The following is a 22,740-nucleotide window of genomic DNA, read 5'->3' as shown; positions in this document are numbered from 1 at the left end:
TGCCCAGGCTTTTTAGGTGGGATGAGGAAAAGAAGATAAGAATGAAATATTGGACATACTTTTAAGGGAAGTTTTCAATGTTCTTTGTTCCATTTCTTTCTTTTTGGAAGGTTGCCTCATTGTCTTCAATCTAGAGTAAAGGGAAGTTAGTGTCTAACAATGAAGCATTATCTCCAAATCTGTAAGGAATTGGGAATTGTGCTTCATGTTCTTAAGGTTGCTTTTTGTGACTTGTTTTTTTTGGCATTTAAGTTAGAGCGAGCAGGTCTTCCTTTTTTGCTTGTTTTTGTGTTGAGCAGGCAGTCTCCTAGACACAAGTATATTCTCAATCTTTTTTTTTAAAGAGGCGTGGTTTTTATTTTATTTTCACTTATTTTATTTATTTAGAGGAAAATTAGCCCTGAGCTAACATCTGCTGCCAATCCTCCTGTTTTTGCTGAGGAAGACTGGCCCTGAGCTAACATCCATGCCCATCTTCCTCTACTTTATATGTGGGACGCCTGCCACAGCATGGCTTGCCAAGTGGTGCCATGTCCGCACCTGGAATCCCAACCAGGAAATCCTGGGCCGCCTGAACAGAATGTGCGCACTTAACCGTTGCGCCACTCGGCTGCAATTTTGATCAGTCAGTGGAGCGTGCAGGGCACCGTTGGAGATCACCAGCCATCTAGGACCACAGTTGGGAACCATTGCTGTGTTGGAGGCATTTCTTCTGCATCTCAAGTACCAGGAGATGGGCATACCTTTCCTTTCTCATTTTTCTTTCAGTATAAGAGAGAGTACTGGAAAAGTTTTAGTATTTGATAATGTAGTTGTAAATGACTTGTTAGTGTGCTTTTGTTACCACTTTCAAACCAAATGCTATGTGTTCAAGTCAAATATAAATTTTTTTAAAAAGATTTTATTTTTTTCCCTTTTTCTCCCCAGAGCCCCCCGGTACATAGTTGTATATTCTTCGTTGTGGGTCCTTCTAGTTGTGGCATGTGGGACGCTGCCTCAGTGTGGTTTGATGACCAGTGCCATGTCCGTGCCCAGGATTTGAACCAACGAAACACTGGGCCACCTGCAGCAGAGCGAGCGAACTTAACCACTCGGCCACGGGGCCAGCCCCAAGTCAAATATAAATTTTAAATATTAAATTTTTTAAGATACAGACAGAATTTAAGTAATGTTAATGAAATGCCAGATAGAGGAAAGATAAAAGTTGCACCCACAGTTTTTCCACCTTCACAAATTAAGTATCTTTTACCTGTTAAACCAGACATGTTTGCTGGAGTAAGGCTTGATGATTTTGTGAGTTTTGTTCTGTTTCTTTGAATTTTGTTTAGTTTTTAGCTTAGGATTTTCAGTGTAAGCTACCATAAGTCTTGAAAGTAATCATTTGCCTGATAGCCCTTTGATAAATGATTGTAAATGAAACAAACTTCTCAGGCTAAAGAATAAAAGAATTTGGTAGAATTCCTCCTAATTCAACTGATGTTGGCTTGTATATTTTGTGCATAACTATGTACAAAACAATATTGATGTAAAATTATAAGCATTACTTAGAGTTTTAAATTGGAAATATGTTGCTGTGTTGCTAAATATATAAGATTCTTATTCTTCTTCCTGTTCTCTGTTAACTGGTTTTTCTTTTTCAGTCTCATGAATTTAAACGATGTTTGAATTATAGAAGTTTGAAATCCACAGAAGCAATTAGTAACTTTTGATTCATGTTTTACTAGATAAGTAGATGGAATCTGGTCGTTTTATTCTCAGAAGATAAGAATTCTGATGAAAGAAGGGGTTGAGAATCAATGCATGCAAAGTAGCCAAATAGATTAAAAGAGTAATTAACTTATTGATTAAAATTTAGCAGTAGATAGCAAGCATCTCTCTGAACGCTCTCCTAAGATTAAAGAGAAAATTAGAATGAAGTGCAGCGTGTTTTTAAAGAATGCAGTCATATCAGACATTCTCACCAGGATTTTAGTTCTCCTTGTGTTTTGAGAAAATGAAGAGGCAGGCAAAATATTTTATTTACATACTGAATTCTATAAAATCCTTTAAAAATAAGTGAGAAGAATGTGGAAAAGCATTGACTTTTTTTTCCTTTTACTTTCCTATATTACTTATGAGCTTTTCCCCAAGACTTAGAAAAGGCCACCTTAGTATCCAGAAAGAAACCCCACATTGTGTTTTATTTGTTTACGGCATCTTGTGATTCTCTACCGCACATCTCTGTGTTTCTTTGGTGACATCTTTGTAGGTGGTTTGCAGAGTACACCTTCATGGTCTTTGAGGTTCTGTCATGTCTTTCAGGCTGATCGTGTAAGATTCCTGCTTATGGCAGTGTACCTTTCTAGTGTAAACTAATTTTTAATAATTTACCTACGCTAGTTAATTATTGGGTTTCTCATCAGAGTAATTTATTTTCCCAGTGAACTCTTGCACTGGTTTTATGGTGAGTGGTGTGTTGAGCAGACAGTAATGGCTGGGTACTACCCTTTGTACCACCTGAGCATTTTGTACCCCCAAAGGATAGAAACAACTGATCAGTTTGAACTTTGCCTGTGTGTTTGAATAATGTTGGTTCTTCTTCTGTGTCATGGAATATATAGTTTTTAATGTATATTTTTACCTTTTGAATAGGTAATATATTCACATGACTCAAAATTCAAATGTTAGGACAAGTGAACAATTCAGTTTACAAATTGCTGTGTGGGAACCACAGTGAGAGTCTTTGTCACTCTCTTTGTAGCTCTTTCATCATCTTACGGTAAACGGGTTTTGATTCATGTCTTTAAATGATGCCTTTAGGACTTGCATATTGACTTTTCTTGGACAATGTCTTTGAGTTCATATTTTTCTGAATTTCTCTTTGCTTTGACTTAGGTGTAATCAGCCTTAAAATATTCCACATATGCTCCACTGTAATCGTGAAGTGCAAACTTAGTTTTTAAAGTGCAGTTTCTCCAAAGCAACGTGATAACTCTTGGGGTGTGCCAAGTTTTGGCCAGGTTGTAATGTCCTCTAGGAATTTAACTCTTTTTTTCGCCCCTGTTTATTCACTTAATTTAAAAATTATCAAGGAATTTTCAAATATACACAAAGTGGAAAGAATACGATAGGAACCCTTAGATGTGTGACTCTTAAAATACAGATCTAGATTCACAAGGATCATTACCTGTTCCAAAATGTAAGTCTCCAAAAAAATATTCTTACTGCAGATTCACTACTCATCAGTTGAAAATATAAAAATATGACATTTGGTCTGATATGGAAAGATCACCAATTTATCATTAAGTGGAAAAAATAAGCTGCAGCACAATGCATATTGTCTGCACCTTTTATTTTTTCAAAAAAGGAGAATAAAATACATATTTGTATTTGCTTGTCTATGTTTAAAGCCACTTTGGAAGGATTCAGTAAGAAACCAGTAAAAGTGCTTGTCTGAGTTATTAGGAGCTGGGAAGGAGATTTGGAATTCTTTACCTTTCTTTGTTTGTTTGTTTACCTTTTTGACCATGTGAAGGTATTAAAAGTGAATTTAAAATTTATATAAAATTAATTCGTTAGAAAATTCATTTTAAAAGGGAAAATTATTAAAAAATTTACAACTTGAAAATGTAGGGCAATAATGGTTGTTTCCCCCTGAAATTCTCTAGGTTTAGGTAGAAGGTCCTTTGACTCTGCTAAATAGTCTGTGGACTGATAGTATAAGAAATATGCTTTAAAGACTACCTTCTTCTTATTCCTGTTCCCAAATGCCAGAGAGCTTATTTTACTGTAACCTTATTTTCCTTTTTCTCCTATTTTTGTCTTTTTTTTTTTTAAAGGCTGGTGGGTTAGCAGGTGTCTCTGTTGACTTGATATTATTTCCTCTGGATACCATTAAAACCCGGCTGCAGAGTCCCCAAGGATTTAATAAGGCTGGTGGTTTTCGTGGAATATATGCTGGCGTTCCTTCTGCTGCTATTGGATCCTTTCCTAATGGTAAAAATTATATTGATATTCTCACTGCTATAAAGCCAAGATAATGAGATTTATTTTCAGAGTGGTATTGGTGTTACCCCATATAGAATTCCTTATGTGCTGTGGCTTATTTTCTGAATTTGCTTTCTATTTGTTAACCCATTACTTTTGAATCAGCTAGTGCTATAGATCCCATTCCACTGTATTTGTAATAGAAAAAGTATGAGCAATCTTTTAAAAATGGTTTTTGGTATTAAAATTCCCAGTTAGAATCCTTAAAATATTATTCTGCCATTGATTGTGACACCTTTGAATGGTGGTTCTCAACCTTGCCTGCATGTTGAAATCTCTTGGGAAGCTTTAAAAAATACTAATGCCTGTGTCATCACAAGAAGTGGTGGTCTGGGCTTTGCCTGGGTATCAGGGGATTTCGTAGCTTCCCAGGTGATTCCATTGTGAAGCTGAGTTTAACAACTGTATCCTTGGAGATTCTTTGGGAGCAGATGAACCTGAGAGTCATCAAACATTTCTGTATTAACTAAATTGCTTTTAGGTGATGCAACTGATTCCCACTCACCTCCTCCTGGATAACCTCCTTCCAGTGTCTTGCTTTTGTTTTGAGTTTGATGTCTCATTATGTGATTTATGGCCCTCTTATTCTTTAATCAATATAATGTGTTTTATTTTATCCACTTGTTGGTATACTTTTTTCGGATACTTATCTCATTTTAATTATTTACTGATGCTTTGAGTGGCACTCAAAAGCAAACCAAGCAAACAAAAAACCACCACTACCATCACCACCAAAAACAACACCAATATCACCACCATGAACATCACCACCACACCACCAACAATGCCAACACCAATATCACCACCACCACCACCAAGAACACCACCACCAACTCTACCACCACCACCACAATGACAACACCACCACCAGCAACACCAATGCCACCAACATAAACCGCCAGCACCAATACCACCACCATTACCAACAACAACGACAACAATTCCATCACCACCACCACCACCAACAGCAATAACACTACCACCACCACCAATGACAACACCACCACCACTACCACCGTGACATCAACACTACCACCAGCAACACCCCCACTGGCAACACCAATAACACTACCACCCCCATCCCCACCGCTCTAGGAGATTTTTAAGTTCTGTGGTTTTTTCTTTTTTCTCAGGGTATTTCCTGAGAAATTCATGTTACCTTGACACTTAAATGTCCGTCTGTGTCCATCTGTGAGCACAGCATTCACATAAAGATTTGTAGTGCAAAGAGAAAAAATAGTGTTTTCATCTTTCTGTTTCTCTATCTCCTCTTCCCACTCCTCCAGCAGTCCTTAGAATAGTAAACTGTTTTGAGGTTATCCTTGAATGTTTGTTTGTCTTAATACTTTCAGTAATTGATTATAGCAAGTTATTATTGAGCACCCACTCCATGCCAAGTATAGCTCTATATGTGCGAGAGGGGCAGTGGTTCCTAAATTTGACCACATTGCAATCATCTGATTACCTGAAGTGAATAAATGAGTACTATTGCCTGTATCCCACTTCCAGAGATTGTGATTTCATTGGAGTGAAGTGTGGCATGGGCATTGGAGGGTTAAAAAAAAAAAAATCCGCAGGTGATTTTAATGGGCAGACAAATTTGGGAACCTCTAAATCAGGGAATTGCAAAGGAATACGTTACTAGGTCCCTATCTTTTGGTCATCAGTTTTTAGGGTGTCTCTCTCATTGTTCTAAAGATCTTTTTCCCTTACTTGTTGTATTTAAGAGTTATTGTTGGTAGATGTAGTGTTAGTGATGGTCTATACGGTACATGGTGCCACATTAAGCTCACAGGACTGTTTTAGGTTCTTGCCAGCAGGAGTTTGCCTAGAGAATGTGGTTTCGAGCCATGTGTGTGCGGGAAAGTGGTGTTCTTCTTGCCCTGCTTTTCTTTTTGCCATCCCCAGAACATCAGTGAATATCAGATGCTGGATAAAAAGTGCCAGGGTTTCAGAAATGGCCTTTTGGTTTATCTGCACGTTTTTGGTGAATTGAAATTTTCTGTGTGGCACTTTATTTTTCTTTAGCTACTGGTTAAGGTTCTAGTCTGAGTACCGTACACCAGTGTAACCTCGGTGGCTGAAACTTTTTTGAGAATGTATTCTGCAGGGGTGAGGAGTTGGGGGTGGAGGGGACTGAAGGTCGAAAGAAGAGACAAAAAGACTAGTATTCAGGATCTATTTAGAAGGGAATGTAGCGAAACCATAGTGTGTGTGTGTGTGTTTGTTTTAAACAGCTGGAAAAGACTGTAGGTATCAGATTGCCCAACCCTTCTTTGTTATAACTTGCCCCGAGACTCACTTAGAACCTTACTGTGCCATCATTTCCAGTTAGCGGGGGCTTTATTGGATGTCACTCAGGAGAGTGTTGAGACTTACATTTCCAAAGGGCTTTGTCTATCACAAAAGTAGCAATAAAGTCTGACCTGGTTGAGGTGGTTAACCATGCAAACCTAGAAACTTTTAGCACTCTGTTCTCCCTTCTCCCAGGAGGTCGGGGTGGGAAGATGGAATGTGTAGCAGGCAGAACTTATAGCTGAATGCAGCTGGAGATTTAGTGTACAGTTAGTGAGTGGGCCAAAGCAAGAAAAGCCTAATTAAGAACCACAAGTGGAAACAGGGACCTATGTTAACTTTTAAAATGGCTTACGTTGGTCATGACTCATCTGGGAACAATATGCCTCCTCATTTGGCCTGGTGTTTGTTAGCTGCTGAGGAGGGTTTACGAGCTTGTTGACTTTAACTAGGGAGAACTGATTTTTACTATCAAACTCTTTTCTTGAGTGTTTCAGACTTGACTGTGATGTGTTCAAATGTCCTTCAAAAGGTTAATTTGCCATTCATTTATCTTTCATGCTTTATCTTTTATGTAAGTGATAAACATATTTTGATTAACAGTACATGGAAAGTCTTAAAGCCCTCTTGTGCAGCTAAGATTAGTTCATGGTCATAGGGGTAGGCTTTTAGAGATTTTGACTTCCAGTCTTAATTAAATAGTTGATAGTTTCTTTGATGGAAAGGTGAGTTGATGTAGTAAAAAGTAGCCATGGTTATTTTGAGTAATCAGCAATACAACATTATGAAATAGACATTTTATTCAGTTAAAAAATATATTTGCAATTTTAACTTGTTCATGGATTAGTGTGGCTGATTGTTTTATGTAAAGATATTTTAGATCACAGAAATTCATATCCTTTTCTAGAACGCTTACCAGAAAATGTTAAGTGACTTGTCAGTACAAAATGGTAAATGCTGGGTTTGCTGTTAGGCTCCCTCAGAGCAAGGATCATGTCTTCTCCATTTTTGTTAAGTCCAAGGTTGGGCATATAACATGGTCTTAGTAAATTCTGCAAGAGCAAGGGAAGAAGAGAATACATGTTTAACTATTATCTTTGTTATCTCATAATTTAATAGTTGGAGTCTTTTTTTTTGTGAAACATATTTCTTAAGAGTTTGAATATATATTTAAACTTTGTGAAAGACTGGCTTGTTTTAAATTTCAGCTGCTGCCTTTTTTATCACCTATGAATATGTGAAATGGTTTTTGCACACTGATTCATCTTCATATTTGATGCCTGTAAAGCATATGTTGGCTGCCTCTGTTGGAGAAGTGGTAAGTAACAAGTTATGTATATAAAATACTTCAGAAGTGCAAATCATGTATCTTCCATACAGATATTATTTCATTTTTAAACAGATAATTCTTTTTTAAATTATGGAAGTCATAAAGCCCAATAAATGTAAGTGGATTAAACATAATAGGTGAGTCTAGACAGTATGAGAGAAAAATCCAGCTATGTGCTAAACAAGAGACATTCCTAAAACATAATTATATAGAAAGAATAAAATTAAAGAGATGGAAGAAAATATCCATGCAAATTGTGATGGCTTTGTGCTGTGTCAACATAGTTGAGCTGGAACTCCAATTCCTAGAACTCCCTTTCCAGGATGGTTCCAGGTTAGGCTGGCTACAAGAGAAATTTGCACAAGATTTGTAAGCTGGAAGTGAAGCAGCAGTTGTGTTTATGCTCGGAAGGTTGATGTAGGGTCAGGCACTGTTGCAGTTCATTCTCCTCATCACTGATCTGTTGGCTTCAGGCAGCAGCCAGGTCTATAGCTCCTCCAGCTCCCACTGCTCTTCTTTTTCAGCTTCTCTAAGTTCTCAGATGTGTAGGCTCTGTGGCGAAGGGTGCCAGTTTATACTGCAGGTCACCCACATCATTAAGATTGGTGAGAGATAGATGTGAGTTCCAGTTTGTCCTTAACTCTTTCCCATTTCACATCCATCTTTCCTTGCTGTCTGCCTGCCCTCTGATTTCTATCCCAGCACTAGATGGAGAAGTGACACTTCTACATAAACTGCTTAACCAGCTCCCACAATTACTGTTCATATCCCTGTAATAACTCCTTTTTTGTTTGTTTTTAGGATGATTAGCCCTGAGCTAACTGCTGCCAATCCTCCTCTTCTGCTGAGGAAGACTGGCCCTGAGCTAACATCCGTGCCCATCTTCCTCTACTTTATATGTGGGACGCCTACCACAGCATGGCTTTTGCCAAGTGGTGTCATGTCTGCACCCGGGATCTGAACTGGCAAACCCCAGGCTGCCAAAGCGGAATGTGCAAACTTAATTGCTGTGCCTCTGGGCCGGCCCCTATAATAACTCCTTATTCTTATCATTCTTAGGGGTTCTACTTCTCTGGTCAACCCTAACTGATACAGAAATATTAACTGAAAGAGAGCTGATAGAGTAATGTTAGTATCAAACAAAAAAGACTTGAATCAAAAAACAGAGACCATTGTTTAATGATGTAAGTAACAGTTCTCCTGGTAGATGTAATAAATCTGAACCTGGACTAAATAGCATGGTCTCAAAATATAAACCAAAAAAATTGCCAGGATTAGAAGGAGAAATGAATTAAACTATAATCTTCATTGGAGATAATTCACATCTCTCTGTCAAAGTCTTAAGACAGACAGGCATAAACTTGTTAAGACCATAGAAGATTTGAATATCACAATGGCAGCATTGGTCTAATGGATATGCACAGAGCTCTGCACCTAACCATTAAAGATTGTTCTTTTTTCAAAGTGTACTTGGAAATGCTTATGACCCAAAAGTCTACAAAGCAACTTTCAACAAATAGTGTCTAGCCAAGTCATATAGATGATTTGGTGTCTGATTATAATGAAGTAAATTTAGAAAGCAATGACAAAAAGATAGGCATACCATCCCTACCATGTGTTTAAAAGATTCTCTCTCTCTCTCGTAAATAATTCATGAGCCAAAAATGAAGTCATAATTAAGTGATAAAATATTTGTAATAAAAAATAACACAGGGTTTTTTTCCCCCAAACTAACACAGAGAAGAGTATACCAATGAAGTAGTATTCCCCTACTCTCCTCACTGACTCACCTTTTCCCCAGCCACTCCTGCCTAATACTAAAGGACAATCTCTATTAAAATTATTTTTATGGGGGGGTGGCCCCGTGGCCGAGTGGTTGGGTTCGCGCGCTCCGCTGCAGGCGGCCCAGTGTTTCGTTGGTTCGAGTCCTGGGCGTGGACATGGCACTGCTCATCAAGCCACGCTGAGGCAGCGTCCCACATGCCACAGCTGGAGGGACCCACAACAAAGACTATACAGCTGTGTACTGGGGGGCTTTGGGGAGAAAAAGGAAAAAAATAAAATCTTTAAAAAAAAAAAAAAAACCTAGGAAAAAAAAATTATTTTTATGGGGCTAGCCCAGTGGCACAGCGGTTAAGTGCACACATTCCACTTTGGCGGCCCGGGGTTCTCTGGTTCAGATCCCGGGTGTGGACATGGCAGTGCTTGACAAGCCATGCTGTGGTAGGCATCCCACATATAAAGTAGAGGAAGAAGGAAGATGGGCACGGATGTTAGCTCAGGGCCAGTCTTCCTCAGCAAAAAGAGGAAGATTGGCAGCAGATGTTAGCTCAGGGCTAATTTTCCTCAAAAAAAAAAAAATTATTCTTGTGTATCCATCCAGAAATTGTCTATTCTTTACTATTGTTATTTTCAAATCATATGATGTGGTATGTATGCAGTTTCAATCAGCCCAGAACCTTGTTATGGGCAGGGTACATTAACAGGAATGGACAACAAAGGAAGAGAAGGGTCTCAGTTTATGAGCTTTTTATCATTTTATCAAGTAATATATATTTTTTCTGTTTAGAAAAGTAGTGGTATATATTTATGTTAGGAAATGTGAAAAGTGAATCAGCCTGTATAAGATTTGTATAAAAAACAATAATATATTGTGGTTTTGTTTTCTATGCACTATTTTCCTTTAGAAAATTTAGGTGAGAATCTACAAACTGTTTTGTAATCTAATTTTTCACTTGAGAATATAGTGAATGGGAGTGATGAGAGGAGAGAAATCCTGAAAGAAAAGTAGGAGTAAAAATAATTTTAAGAAAACAATTTAAAAAAATTAACAGCTGTACTGAGAAGTAATTAATATACCATATAATTCACCCATTTAAAGCATACAGTTCAATGGTTTTTAGTATATTCACCGAGTTGTGCAACCAGCACCACAGTCAATTTTAGAACATTGTCCTCACCCCACAAAGAAACCTGGTACCCATTAGCAGTCACTCCCTATCTCCCCCATCTGTCCCCTGCTAGGCAACCACTAATCTACTTTTTGTCTCTATAGATTTGCCTATTCTGGACATTTCTTATAAATGAAATCCTTCAATATGTAGACTTTTGTGACTGGCTTCTTTTACTTAGCATAATATTTTCAAGGTTTCGTCCGTGTTGTAGCTTATTATCACAACTTCATTCCTTTTTTTTTTTTTTTTTCTTTTTCTCCCAAAGCCCCCTGGTACATAGTTGTGTATTTTTAGTTGTGGATCCTTCTAGTTGTGGCATGTGGGACACCGCCTCAGCATGGCTTGACGAGCAGTGCCATGTCTGCGCCCAGGATTTGAACCAGTGAAATCCTGGGCCGCCAAATCAGAGCGCGCGAACTTAACCACTAGGCCACGGGGCTGGCCCCAGAACTTAATTCCTTTTAATTGCCAAAAAACATTCTCTTTATGCTTTTCTCAGTTGATGGACATTTGGATTGCATTCACGTTTTGGCTGTTCTGCATAATGCTGCCATGAGCATTTATGTACAAGTTTTTGTGTTGACGTATGTTTTCAGTTCTTGTGGAACTGTACCTAGAAGTGGAATTATTGGGCATATGCTAACTTTATATTTAACCCTTTGAGGAACTGGCCAGACTGTTTTCTAAAGTGGCTGCACCATTTTATATTCTACCAGCAATGTATAAGGGTTCCAATTTCTGCATTTCCTTGCCACCACTTGGTATTATTGCTAACAAACAGATGTTCAGTGGCATCGTACTGTGATTTTGATTTTCATTTCCCTGATACCTAATGATTTTGAGCATCTTTTCATATGCTAATCGGTTATTTGCATATCTTTCGAGAAATATCTGTTCAGATCCTTTGTTCATTCTTTAATTGGGTTGTCTGTTTGTTACTGAGTTGTAGGAGTTCTTAACATATTCTAGATACAAGTCTCTTACTGGACATATGATTTACAAAACTTTTCTCCATTCTGTACGTTATCTTTTCACTTTCTTAATGGCTTCCTTTGAAGCACAAGTTTTTAATTTTGATGATATCCAATTTGTATGTTTTATCTTACATTGCTTGTGTTTTGGTGTCATATCTAAGAAACCATTGCCTAATCCGAGATCATGAATATTTATACCTATGTTTTCGTCCAAGAATTTTACAGTTTTAACTCTTAAATTCGGGTCTTTGATCCATTTTGAGTTAATTTTTGTATCTGGTATGAGGTAGTGGTCTAACTTCATTCTTTGCATGTGAATATCCAGTTGACCCAGCACCATTTGTTGAAAAGACTGCCATTTGTCCATTGAATGGCCTTGGCACCCTTGTCAAAAACTAGTTGACCGTAAACGTGAAGGTTTATTTGTGGACTCTCAATTCTATTCTATTGATCTATATGTCTATCCTTATGCTAGTACCGCCCAGTCTTGATTACTGCAGCTTTGTAGTACATTTTGAAATCAGAAGTAGGAGTCTTCCAGCTTTGGTCTTCTCTATCAAGATTGTTTTGCCTATTCTGGGTTTGCATTTCCATGTGAATTTTAGAATTAGCTTCTTAATTTCTGCAAAAAAGACAACTGAGATTTTGATAAGGATTGCATTGAATCTGCAAATTAATTTGGAGGATATTCCTGTCTTAACAATAGTAAATTTTCCATTCCATAAACATGGGCTGTCTTTCCGTTTATTTAGGTCTTTAATTTATTTCAAGAATGTTTTGTTGTTTAAGTCTAAGTTTTGCCCTTCTTTTGTTAAATTTATTCCTAAGTAATTTATTCTTTTTGATGCTATCATAAATGGACATTTTTTTCTTAATTTCATTTCCCGTTAGCTTGTTGCTATTGTATAGAAATAAGTTGATTTTTGTATATTAATCTTGTATTCTGCAACTTTCCTGAACTCCTTCATTAAAGTTGTTTAGTGGACTTCTTAGGATTTTCTAAATACAGATCATATCATCTGCCAATAGAGATAGTCGTACTTCTTTCTTTCCAATCTGTGTGTCTTTTCTTGCTTAATTGTCCTGGCTAAAACCTCTAGTATAAAGTTGAATAGGAATGGCAAGAGGAGACATCCTTATCTTGTTTCTGATCTTAGGGAGAAAGTATTTAGTGTTGCACCACTGAAGTATGATGTTAGCTGTGAGCTTTTCATAGATGCCCCTTTTCAAGTTGAAGAAGTTGCCTTCTATTCCTAGTTTGTTGAGTGAATTTTTTTTTTATCATGAAGGTGTGAATTTTGTCAGTGCTTTTTGTTCATCTATTGAGATAATCACATGGTTTTGTTCTTTATTTTACTGATATGGTGTATTACATTAACTGATTTTCAAATGTTAAATCACTCTTGCATCCCTGGGATGTATCTCACTTGATCACGGTGTATAATGCTATTCCGTTGAGGACTTTTGCTTCTTTATTCATAAGGGATACTGGTCTGTAGTTATCTTTTCTTGTGTTTTTTGCTGGTTTTGATATCAAGATAAAACTGGCCTCATAGAATGAGTTGGGAAGTATTTAAGATAATTTCTTTAAAAATTATTTTAAAGAAATGCAGTCAAACTAATTACATCATTTTGATTGATCAAAACATGTCAGGTTATAATATGTCTGGAAAACCCAGGAGAAAGGGAATTATGGAGGAAGTAGTTTCAGTTATAAAGAAAAGCAAGTATCTCCCTGTTCTTGTGACAGTTGAGTTGTTGGGGTTATGATGTTTGATTTGGAAAAAAGATGACCTCTAGTTCTCTTTGGTATTTTTGCATTTTTAAAATTTATTTATTGATATATCTAGGATATATAAGACTTTATCCTTTCCCATTACTGTAAGATGAATTTCTTGATCTAAAAAATATGTTGTGTGGTTCCTTAAAGAGAATGTTGAAAGAAATTAGCCTGAGAGACATTAAATTCACTGAAGTATTTTTTATAAAACTTCCTTTGACATTGGTTTAAAAATGGTTTTGCAGAGCCCAAGTTAATTCTGGATTTAAAAAAAATTGCCTTCACAATTTATGGAATTATAAAAGTAATGGGACTAACAATATATTGATTTTTGAGTAGAAAGAACATAAAGCAATACTTCCTTTTATGAGTCATAGAACCATTTAGGAATATAGTGAAACCTATGGCCGTCTCTCCAGTAGAGTGAACATGTGGACATTTTGCATATAATTTCTGGGGGTTTTTATTCCTTGCATCCATGGATTTTCATTCCCCTCCACTTTTACCCGAAGTAAGAACTTCAGTGCTTGAATCCTATCTGAAAATTAGCTTAAACTGCAATTTAGAAGTACTTTATACTTAATTAAAAAAAATCTTTTAACTTATTAGCCTAGGTTTAGATTGTTTTTCATGATTCTGTTCTGACGTTATGACCTCGTTACGTGCAGTTATTTTTGAGTATGTGTACTAAAGAATAACAAATTGTATGTGAGAGTTTCAGTGTCTCTCAGGTTGTGAAAAATTCTCTCCTTATAACAGCTGTTGCCTCTCTGTTTTAGAATTGCAGGTTGCTTTGATTAAGTTTAAATATATTCTCATAATTCAATATTTGGTTTACATTTTCTAGTATGTTGCTGAAAACAAGCAGCAGAAAGAACTTGGCCACTTATTTCATTCCACATAGGGCTGTCTTGCCAGCAAACTAGTTTGCCATGTGAAAGACAAGCTTTCTTCAATTTATAAACTTTCCGTAGCTTAGACTTACCAAGAATATATAAGGTCATATGGTAAGGCAAATGATAGCTGTTAGATTACTCATGTTAATGATATATCTTTTTATTTGTGGAAAATACTGTATGTTCTAATACTTTAATATCTGCAACTGACATTTTAAAAGTATTGGAACCTTTTTAATATAATATTCTTTGTGTGAACTGTTGGGCATAGGAGGTGGTGTAGGTAGACTTTAGTTAGGAAACAAGTATCTATAAGACTGGAAATATACAATTCTAGGATGTTATCTTTATTGCATCTCTTAGGATTTCCATGGTCCCTTAGTCTATAAGGCCTAATGTCAGATGCCTTTTTATAGTTTCTGTGATGCCTGGAGAACTTTATGAGGAGAACTGATCAGCAGCAGGTACAAAGATTGACTTCACAGGCGAAAGAGCTCTTGTTGACTTTTAATTGATTTTAAATTCAGTTAGAGTTTAATATGCTGAAAAAATGGTCACGTTTACGAAGTTTGTGAAAATGTTGGTTCTGATGCTTCAGTTATCTTTGAACTTTCTTAAAAAACTTCCTAAAGCCATTCAATATCCGTTTTCTCAGTAAATGCTTAAGAATTGTACATACCACTGCCTGATTTAGTAACTCGTTTTAGTTTCATAGAGCATAAACTTTTGGTTTCAGATTCCTACAGCGAAGTTGCTAAAAGTAAGAGAAAGAAAGAAAGGTGACTTTAGGAGAAGCGAATTTTCGTAGGTAACAAAAAGGAATAGAAAACAAAAACGTTTATATCTGTCAATGGTTAGAAAGGTGTGGAGTGCTAGAGAAAATAAGCTATAGTTTAGTGTAGTCATTGTTCTGTAACACATTTGCTTTGACGTGAGATTATATTGCAGATTCCTTAGAAACAATATTGAATGTGTCCACAATTACTTTATTGTAGCAACTATAAGTGTGTGAAAGAAACCTAGAAACAAAAGAACACTGCCATAATAACCATTCCCTGTAGCAGCAGCTTGATTGAAACTTAATGATGAATCAATAAAACTATAATTACAACCTTCTACCTTATGTTTGTAATTTGGAATACAGTAAAATCGATCAAATAAGATTTAATATGTAATAACAGTAAGAAGAGTCCCATTTGTGCCATTTTTATTAGGAAGTTTGCTGTACCAAATCTCTAAATCCCTACCTCAATTATTTTACAGCTCAGTTTTCATCAGACACAGAAAAAGCCCTGTGAGAAGCAGACTCTGTAATTAGATCAGAAGGTTTGGGGCAGGTTTGCAGGTTTACTTTAACACAACAGATGCTAGCAGTGATTTCTTTTTTCAAGGATTTAAGATTAGACTTTTCCTGGGTCTTCTCCATCTTTTGTCCTTAGTTCATGTTGTTTTCAGAAATGAAAGAATATTGATATTTCTTTGCAGCCAAAAGCAGCCACTGTGAATTTAATGTTTGCATGGGTGACGTGTGTGGATATCCTCACACACATAGATGCTAGTGGGTTATCTTTTTCAGTCCCATTCTAACTTGAGATTGAGAAAGTTTGGAAATACATTATATCGTGTTTTGTAAATGCTCTTCTGACAGCTTCTAACAGTACTTGTGCACACAACAGTGTGGCCCAGGGAGCAGCTACGGTAGAATCAATTGCCTGGGCAGCTGGTTACAAATGAAGATTTTTGGAGATGGTGCCGGGGGCCCTGCATTTTAAACACGATTCCTAGATGGTTCTGGTGCTCAGTGATATTTAAGCACCACTGATTTAGCGTTATCAAGATTTTTGATTTGTACCCCAGTAGTAAATATTTTTACTGAATTGACTCGGCAGTCCCATCCATAAGAATGTTTTAGTAGGTGCAGAACACGAGGAGTGCTACTCGCTGATCAAAGGTGTGACTCCTTTTGTCTTCCTCAGAATTACATACTTTTGGACTTACTAAAAAATCCTAGTTTAATAAACTGGTTAGTTTTGAGGGTGGCAGCATACTCAGACATGTAGATTTGTATTTTGAAGTTAGAGTGAGCGTTCCCATCAGCTCTGACGTTTTCTTGAAGGCTCATGCCGTTGAAGAGCCTTGAAAGCGAAGGCAACTTATACTACAGTTCAGCTCCTCTAGCAACTACGGAGGTCAGTGGACCAACTTTGTACTGCAGCCCCCTGCAGTATGTTAAATATCAGCATATGGCTGAAGCACGAAAATTTTATTAGGCTTCGCCACTGAATTGGCTACTTGGAGGATTAGATGCATTGATGCTGTCAGGAGTGTTTATCAGCTACAAAGCACGATGCACATGTTACTTATCATTGTGTTTTCCCTAGTGGGGATTTGAGTTATTTTTGATTATGCTGTTACTATCATGTTTTAAAATGTATTTATAGTGTTTTTCATGGGCTTTACTGGCCTTTTCTAAGAAGAACCGCTGAGCGAGATAATAGAAGAAGGGTTGACAACTTTTGACATTAGTTTATCTTTTGAAGTAATCGTGATAGATTTTGAAATATCCATAAATTAGTACAGATTAAGTCTCATTTGCTTTGTGGGAGTATTTCGCCAGACTCTCATGCAGTTGTATAGTTGGGTCATGGAAGGTAGGCTGAGTAGCCAGTAAGATGGCTGCCCCTGAAGTGCAGTGTAGTTATTAAGTCAGAAGGAAGCTCACTCTAACGCTGCAGGGGAAATGGCTTGTCTATGTAGAGAGATACATGAAGGCAGAAGTATCCAGATACTGCTAGGAAATTTGTTGTACGATTAGAAGCTGAAACCAAACTGTCAGATACCTAATAACATGCAGATGAGTGCTTTTCTTTGTGATACATCTAAGCAGATGCCTGTGCCAGGGGGGCCTTCTGCCCTGTTCTCCTGTTTATTTTTCAGTGTGCCTGGGAACCTTTTTTCACTTCAGGATGTTAAGTACGCAAGGAAGAGAGACTTTTTAATTTCTTCTTAGGAATTCTAAACTATAAGAATTACACAAAAAATTATCTCCAGAATATAAAAAATAACCTGCTTTCCATTGCCTTTCTTTAGAGTTTTTCCTATCTATGTCCTTTCCTCACTGGGACTTCTTTGATTCCTTGTATATGGGCTGCTTTTGTTAAGCTCTTAGTTTCCTCTACCGCTTTTGTTGTCTTTAACTGGCAGTGTGGATTTAGATCTGAAAACCTTAATATGTTGTAGGCATTGAGGATAAAATGACAAGACCAGATACTGCCTTTAGGAGGCTCGCAGTCTGGACGTGGAGATGGCCCTGTTAGTGTGTATGTACACTAAAGTGTTACAGGTGTTTTAAGAAAAGTCAGTACAGGTGCAGTGAGAGCCTGAAGTTAAGGAATGGGCAGCGTTGTCTGCACTGGAGCGGATGGATGCGTTTTGACTCGGGAAAGCCTTCGTAGAATAACTAATCTTTGAGCTGCGTTTTAGAAGATGATTGATTGTTAGGTGGGTGGGTGCAAGGAGGGCTGTTGAACTTATGAAAAGCCGTTGTTAGACACTTTCAGCTTCCCAGTGGAGCACAAGTGTGACTGGGTCATCATGGAATGAAGCGGGGTTGGGTGTGCTAGAGAGCCCTGCCTGCTGTGGTGAGGGGTTTGGCTATTTTCCTTTGAAGGGCTGAGCAGAAGAGCAACGTTGGTTGGTATTTTAAGAGCTACCCCCCTGGCAGCTGAGTGGAGGTAGATGTGTGTGAATGGAGGGGAGGAGACTGTTAGAGAAATCCCAAGGAGAGAGAGATGATTAAGGCAGGGGCAAGGCGATGCAGAGGGAGAAGTGAGTTCAAGAGAATCAGTGTAGAGATGGTAGTTCTTTTAAAAGCCCTTCCAGCAACATTCCTTCACTGTATGTTTCATCGTGGATGCCTTTGTCACTATGTTGTGTCTCTGTGTGTTGTGCACATGCTTAAACTCTCCAACAGAGTCCACTGAGCAAAGTTCAGTAAGCGCACCCCAGCTTGCTGGCCGTCCTCACCCTCGAGCCTGAGCTAATGCCCAGAAAGGGCAAGAGGAGAGAGAGACAGGGTCAGGGCTTGGCAAGACCCATGTGTGGTGATGATCCAGCATGTAGTTATTCATTTAAAGTACAAACATGAACGCAGGCAGAGATTTTTTGAGGAGGCTTTTGTAAAGGAACAGCTTACCCCACTGTCCTTCCACTTGATGACTTCCTTCTCGAACACACTTCAGATGGTTTTCTCTTTTAGGGACTTTTTTTCTTTCCCTAATGTCGTATGCAGCATGCATTCAGCTGGTATTGATTCCTGAGCTAGGACAAAGTATTTCATCTGATTAATAAAGTGAGTGGAGGAGAGGGAAGGGAAGCTGTGTGTTTTCAGGTAAGAGCAGCATCAGTTTATGGAATACAGTTAAGTTCAGCTTTATGGAAACAATGAATACAATTTTCATATAGGATGATGAAGAAACCATTTCAAGCCACGTGAGTATTGTCTGGTCAGTTTCTGCGACTATGTTGTAAATGGAAAAACTGAATACTTCTCTCCAAGGACCAAGCTGCTACAGTTAAGATTCGCCACTTTTGTGCGCTTCTGCACATTGTCAGTGACAAACCTTTATTTTTTAAGATATTACTTTGTTAACGTTAGGGTTCTTGGTAGCATAAACTGGCTTTGATTTTTAAGTTGTATACTTTTAGATTTTTGAGTGCCTGTTATATATCTAGCACTGTGATTGGTGCTAAGAAACAGAATAAGAAATTTTGATCCTTGTCCTTGAGGAGTGTATAAACAAGTTAGATACATTTGTTAAATAACTGGAGAATATTTTGAGGACCTCTGTAAGGAGGCAATGTATGGATCATGAGCTGTCAAGTTATACAGATCAGGGTCAGAATTGTGACTTCTCTGTGTATTTGCTCTGTCTGTAGACCATTTACTTACTTAACCTTACTGAGCTGCTGTTTTCCTTATCTTGAAAAACAGGGTTAATGCTCCCTCACTCACACTTCTGGTAAGAATTAAGTGATACAACACTTATAAAGTGTTCAGCCTGGCATCTAATATACGTAAAGTGCCCAATAGATGTTGGTTCTGGCTCCATGTCACAAAAATTGCTGTATGTAGCACATTTTTAGAATTTTATAGTTTTGGGAAGGCTATCAGTTCAGAAGATGAAGAAATTGAAATTCAAAGAAGTTTAGTGACTCGCTCAAGGTTTCCCAGCTGCTGTGGACAACAAAACACCATTGCAGAATGAATAGTTAGACAAACATTTCTCTGTTCTACTTTGTATGTAGTATTTAAAAAATGGAAAAACTGATGCAGAACTGGAGAGAAGAAATGTTTTACTTGGGTGATGGTAAGAACTCGGATCATTGTGTCTTTCTTAAAATAAGAAAAGGTTAAGATTCTAAAACTTGCTCTTAGTTACGATGGGAAGTAAAATAGCCCCTCAAAAATGTCCTAGTTCCCAAAACCTGTGAATATAAAACCTAATGTGACAAAAGGGACTTTGACTAAGTTAAGGGTTTTGAGATGGGGAGATTTTCTCGTGTTATCCAGGTGAGCCCAGTGTAATCAAGAGGGAAGCAGGAGTGTCTGAGATTTTGAGATGCTGTGCTGCTGGCTTGAAGATGGAGGAATGGGCCCAAACCAAAGAATGCAGGTGGCCTCTGGAAACAAGGGAAGATGTTCCCCTAGAGCCTTCAGAAGGAATGCTGCCTGGCTGCCATCTTGATTTTAGCTCATTAAGATCCATTTTGCACTTCTGACTTCCAGATTTATTAGAGAATAAATTTGTGTTGTTTTAAGCCACTGAATATGTGGTCATTTACTCTAGCAGCAATAGGAAACTAACACAATCTCCTCCATCTTTAAATCTTATATTGGTAGAAATCTGTAAATCTATCCATGAGGCTTTTGTGACGTAATGTGAGATCATGGCTTATTTCTGTTTTGGGAAGATATAAAAATGAAAAATCCATTTGAGGCTTATCTCTTGGGTTGTGTAAAATTGTGTGAACAGCTTTTAGATACAGGACCTAAAGGTGATATAATTATTTTTATTGAGAAGGCTATTAACTTTCTGTCTAGAGTCTGGATTATCAAGGATGTTAGTTTTGTCAGGTAAGAGAAGACTAATACCTATAAGAATTTAAAAATTTCCTTCTTATGCATGTTGGCTATTTGTATACATGGAAACAGTCTTATAAGGAACAAAGATGTGATGAACTTATGCCCCCATATCAGTGAATAAAATTTAAACCCTTAGGAGGGTGCATCAGGATTTATAAATCGCTGTTTGGATTTTATCAACAGCTGTGATTCCATTTGTAACCAGAAGATGGCAGAATTGACACACAGATGAACTGCTCAGTTATAGGGGTTTGATTTTAAATGGTAGTATAGAAAGATGTTAGATATTCTTAATTTGGAAACCTTTCTAGAAAGAATTTTGGGAATTACGCAAAGAATTTGGAATAAAATACAAATAAGTAAACCATGCATTTAAAAAAATGTTCAGAGTGCCATGAGGTCTCTCTCTCTTTTGCTAATTTGCCACTTTGAGTTTATACTGCAGTCTAAAGCAGCTTTTGCTTTGAATGTGATTAAACTTTGATTGGCGCTATTCAACTCACTTAAGTTTCTGCTGAACTTATGATAGAGTTGCCCGTGTAAACATGAAGAAGCAGTTAATAATTAAACCTTGAACCTTTAAGTTCATTAGATGCATGTAAATATGATAGACCTTTGATGAAAAATAATTCTGGAGATGAGAATCAAAAGATTTGGGTTTCATCCTTGCTTCCTAAGTCAGGTAGCTCTCTGACCTTCAGTAACTTCTACTATCTTGATTGATTTGTATATAAAATACTGACATAATTAGCTTCTAATATCAGGAATATTTACAGATTGTTAATTAAGTTTCTTAGAGAAAAGTCTTAAATGCGGTAATTTTGGATGAACCATCTTAAAATAGTAGGTAAAAGATACATTGTTAATGCATGGTGCTTTTAGTGATCTCTAGTGACTTTGAAGAGCATTTGGAGAGTGAGAAGATGGAAGTGAGACAGATGACATGTGGAGGTGTGGAACTTGGTTGTGGTAACGAAAGAAGCAGAGATGCTAAAATGCAGTATCTTTCTCTCTCTCTTTCCCTCCCTTCGCTCATTTTACCAAATGTGAGACCAAAGTTCACTGTCATTTTTTCCCTTTCATGCACCTAGTCTTATGACTTGTAGTTGAGCATCTTGGTGTTTAATAAATATTAAAAGGAGACCTTCAGCTCTGCATTGCAAAGATAAATAAAAAACATAACAAGAGTTTTTATTTATGTCAAAGAAAAATCTTGATAGCAGCTTCATTGTGATCAATTTTTCATCTAAAGTTCGTCAACTTTTTGGTACGTTTAATTCTAATGAGGCTGTTATTGCATTTTAATGTTGATAAAAGATGGAAGCATGTATTGTCTTTATGGAAAACCTTAGTTATCTTGTCTTTTGATAGAACTTTAACTTATAAAACATTCTTGAGTTTAATGAAAATGTCACTGTTCCTATGTCATAGATTCGTACCGAACCCCAGATTTATGAGGAAAGAATGCTCTAAAGAACGGATTTACCAAGAGACCCACAGATGACATTACCTTTATTTCTTTTCATAGAATCACAATACTGTAATGTGTTTTTGTTCTTGTGCAGTGAAATACTCTGTTGTAGCTCAAATTCAAATCTAAGAAAGATCAGAGTTAATAGAAAACCAAATGGAAGGCATCAGAGTTATTGGAGGAAATAGACAGAGGCATTGCTTTGTGGCCTCTCTCTTTTGCCAGAATTGCCACACCGCAGAAGTCAGGAGGAAGCCGTGCTGGGTGCTTTGTACTCCATCTGTTAGTTAGATTGTTTTTCATCTGAGAACCTTTTCAAAGTTATTCTTCTGCTTCTGTATTTTTAAGAAATAAAAACGTAATGTAAGAACATGGAGGGTTATGAAGCGTGAAGTTCCATAAATATTTATGCCAAGTCACAAAAGTAGGCAATTCCTATTTTCTTGACATATTGGGGTCATATTTCACTCTTGACCTCTTGAATCGAAAAATACAAGGAGTTAGTGTACCCTTTTCTTTTCTCTTTCCTTTTTATTTATTTATTTTCATTCCTTTAATGAGTTTTAGATTCTGGGAGCTGTCCTGTTAGGTTCCTGTAAGTTTCAGTGGACTTTCTTTTCTATCCTGGTTTATACGTATAGATTTAAAAGTTTATGCTCTTGTCAGAAGTAACGATTTGTAGCCACCTGTAGGCCTTAGTAGTAAGCTGTTTAATCTGTTTTTGTGTGTGTTATTGTCACTAAATTAAAAATAAATTGTTTTTGTTAAGCTTAATAAGTAGGATTGTATTAAAAGCATATTTTAAATTAGCCCTTTCATTTTATTTTCTCCCTCACTTAAAATCTTGAGTCAGTAATAAATATTTTTGC

General features: G+C 37.1%; 1 protein-coding gene across 6 annotated transcripts in view; it reads left to right on the top strand.

Annotated features, from left to right (window-relative positions):
* The window catches only part of SLC25A26 (solute carrier family 25 member 26), a 143,601-nt gene that overhangs the window by 5,412 nt on the left and 115,449 nt on the right, over nt 1-22,740 (top strand). For 2 of the 6 annotated variants that reach the window (XR_006517870.2, XM_014859318.3), the window contains exons 2-3: nt 3,819-3,975; nt 7,530-7,639. The exons of 1 other annotated variant lie outside the window; for it this stretch is intronic. Coding sequence is in view for 3 of the 5 variants with exons in the window: in XM_014859318.3 (XP_014714804.1) it covers nt 3,819-3,975; nt 7,530-7,639 (267 nt within the window). In the remaining 2 variants the exon portion in view is untranslated. The remainder of the gene's footprint in view (nt 1-3,818; nt 3,976-7,529; nt 7,640-22,740) is intronic. 3 more of the 6 variants (XR_011496590.1, XM_044755216.2, XM_070493337.1) reach the window with 2 other exon arrangements.

This window comes from Equus asinus, chromosome 21 (genome assembly GCF_041296235.1).
Source record: "Equus asinus isolate D_3611 breed Donkey chromosome 21, EquAss-T2T_v2, whole genome shotgun sequence".
Classification (NCBI taxonomy): domain Eukaryota; kingdom Metazoa; phylum Chordata; class Mammalia; order Perissodactyla; family Equidae; genus Equus; species Equus asinus.
The sequence above is the reverse complement of the archived record's forward strand: the minus strand, read 5'-3'. Positions and strand labels throughout refer to the sequence as shown.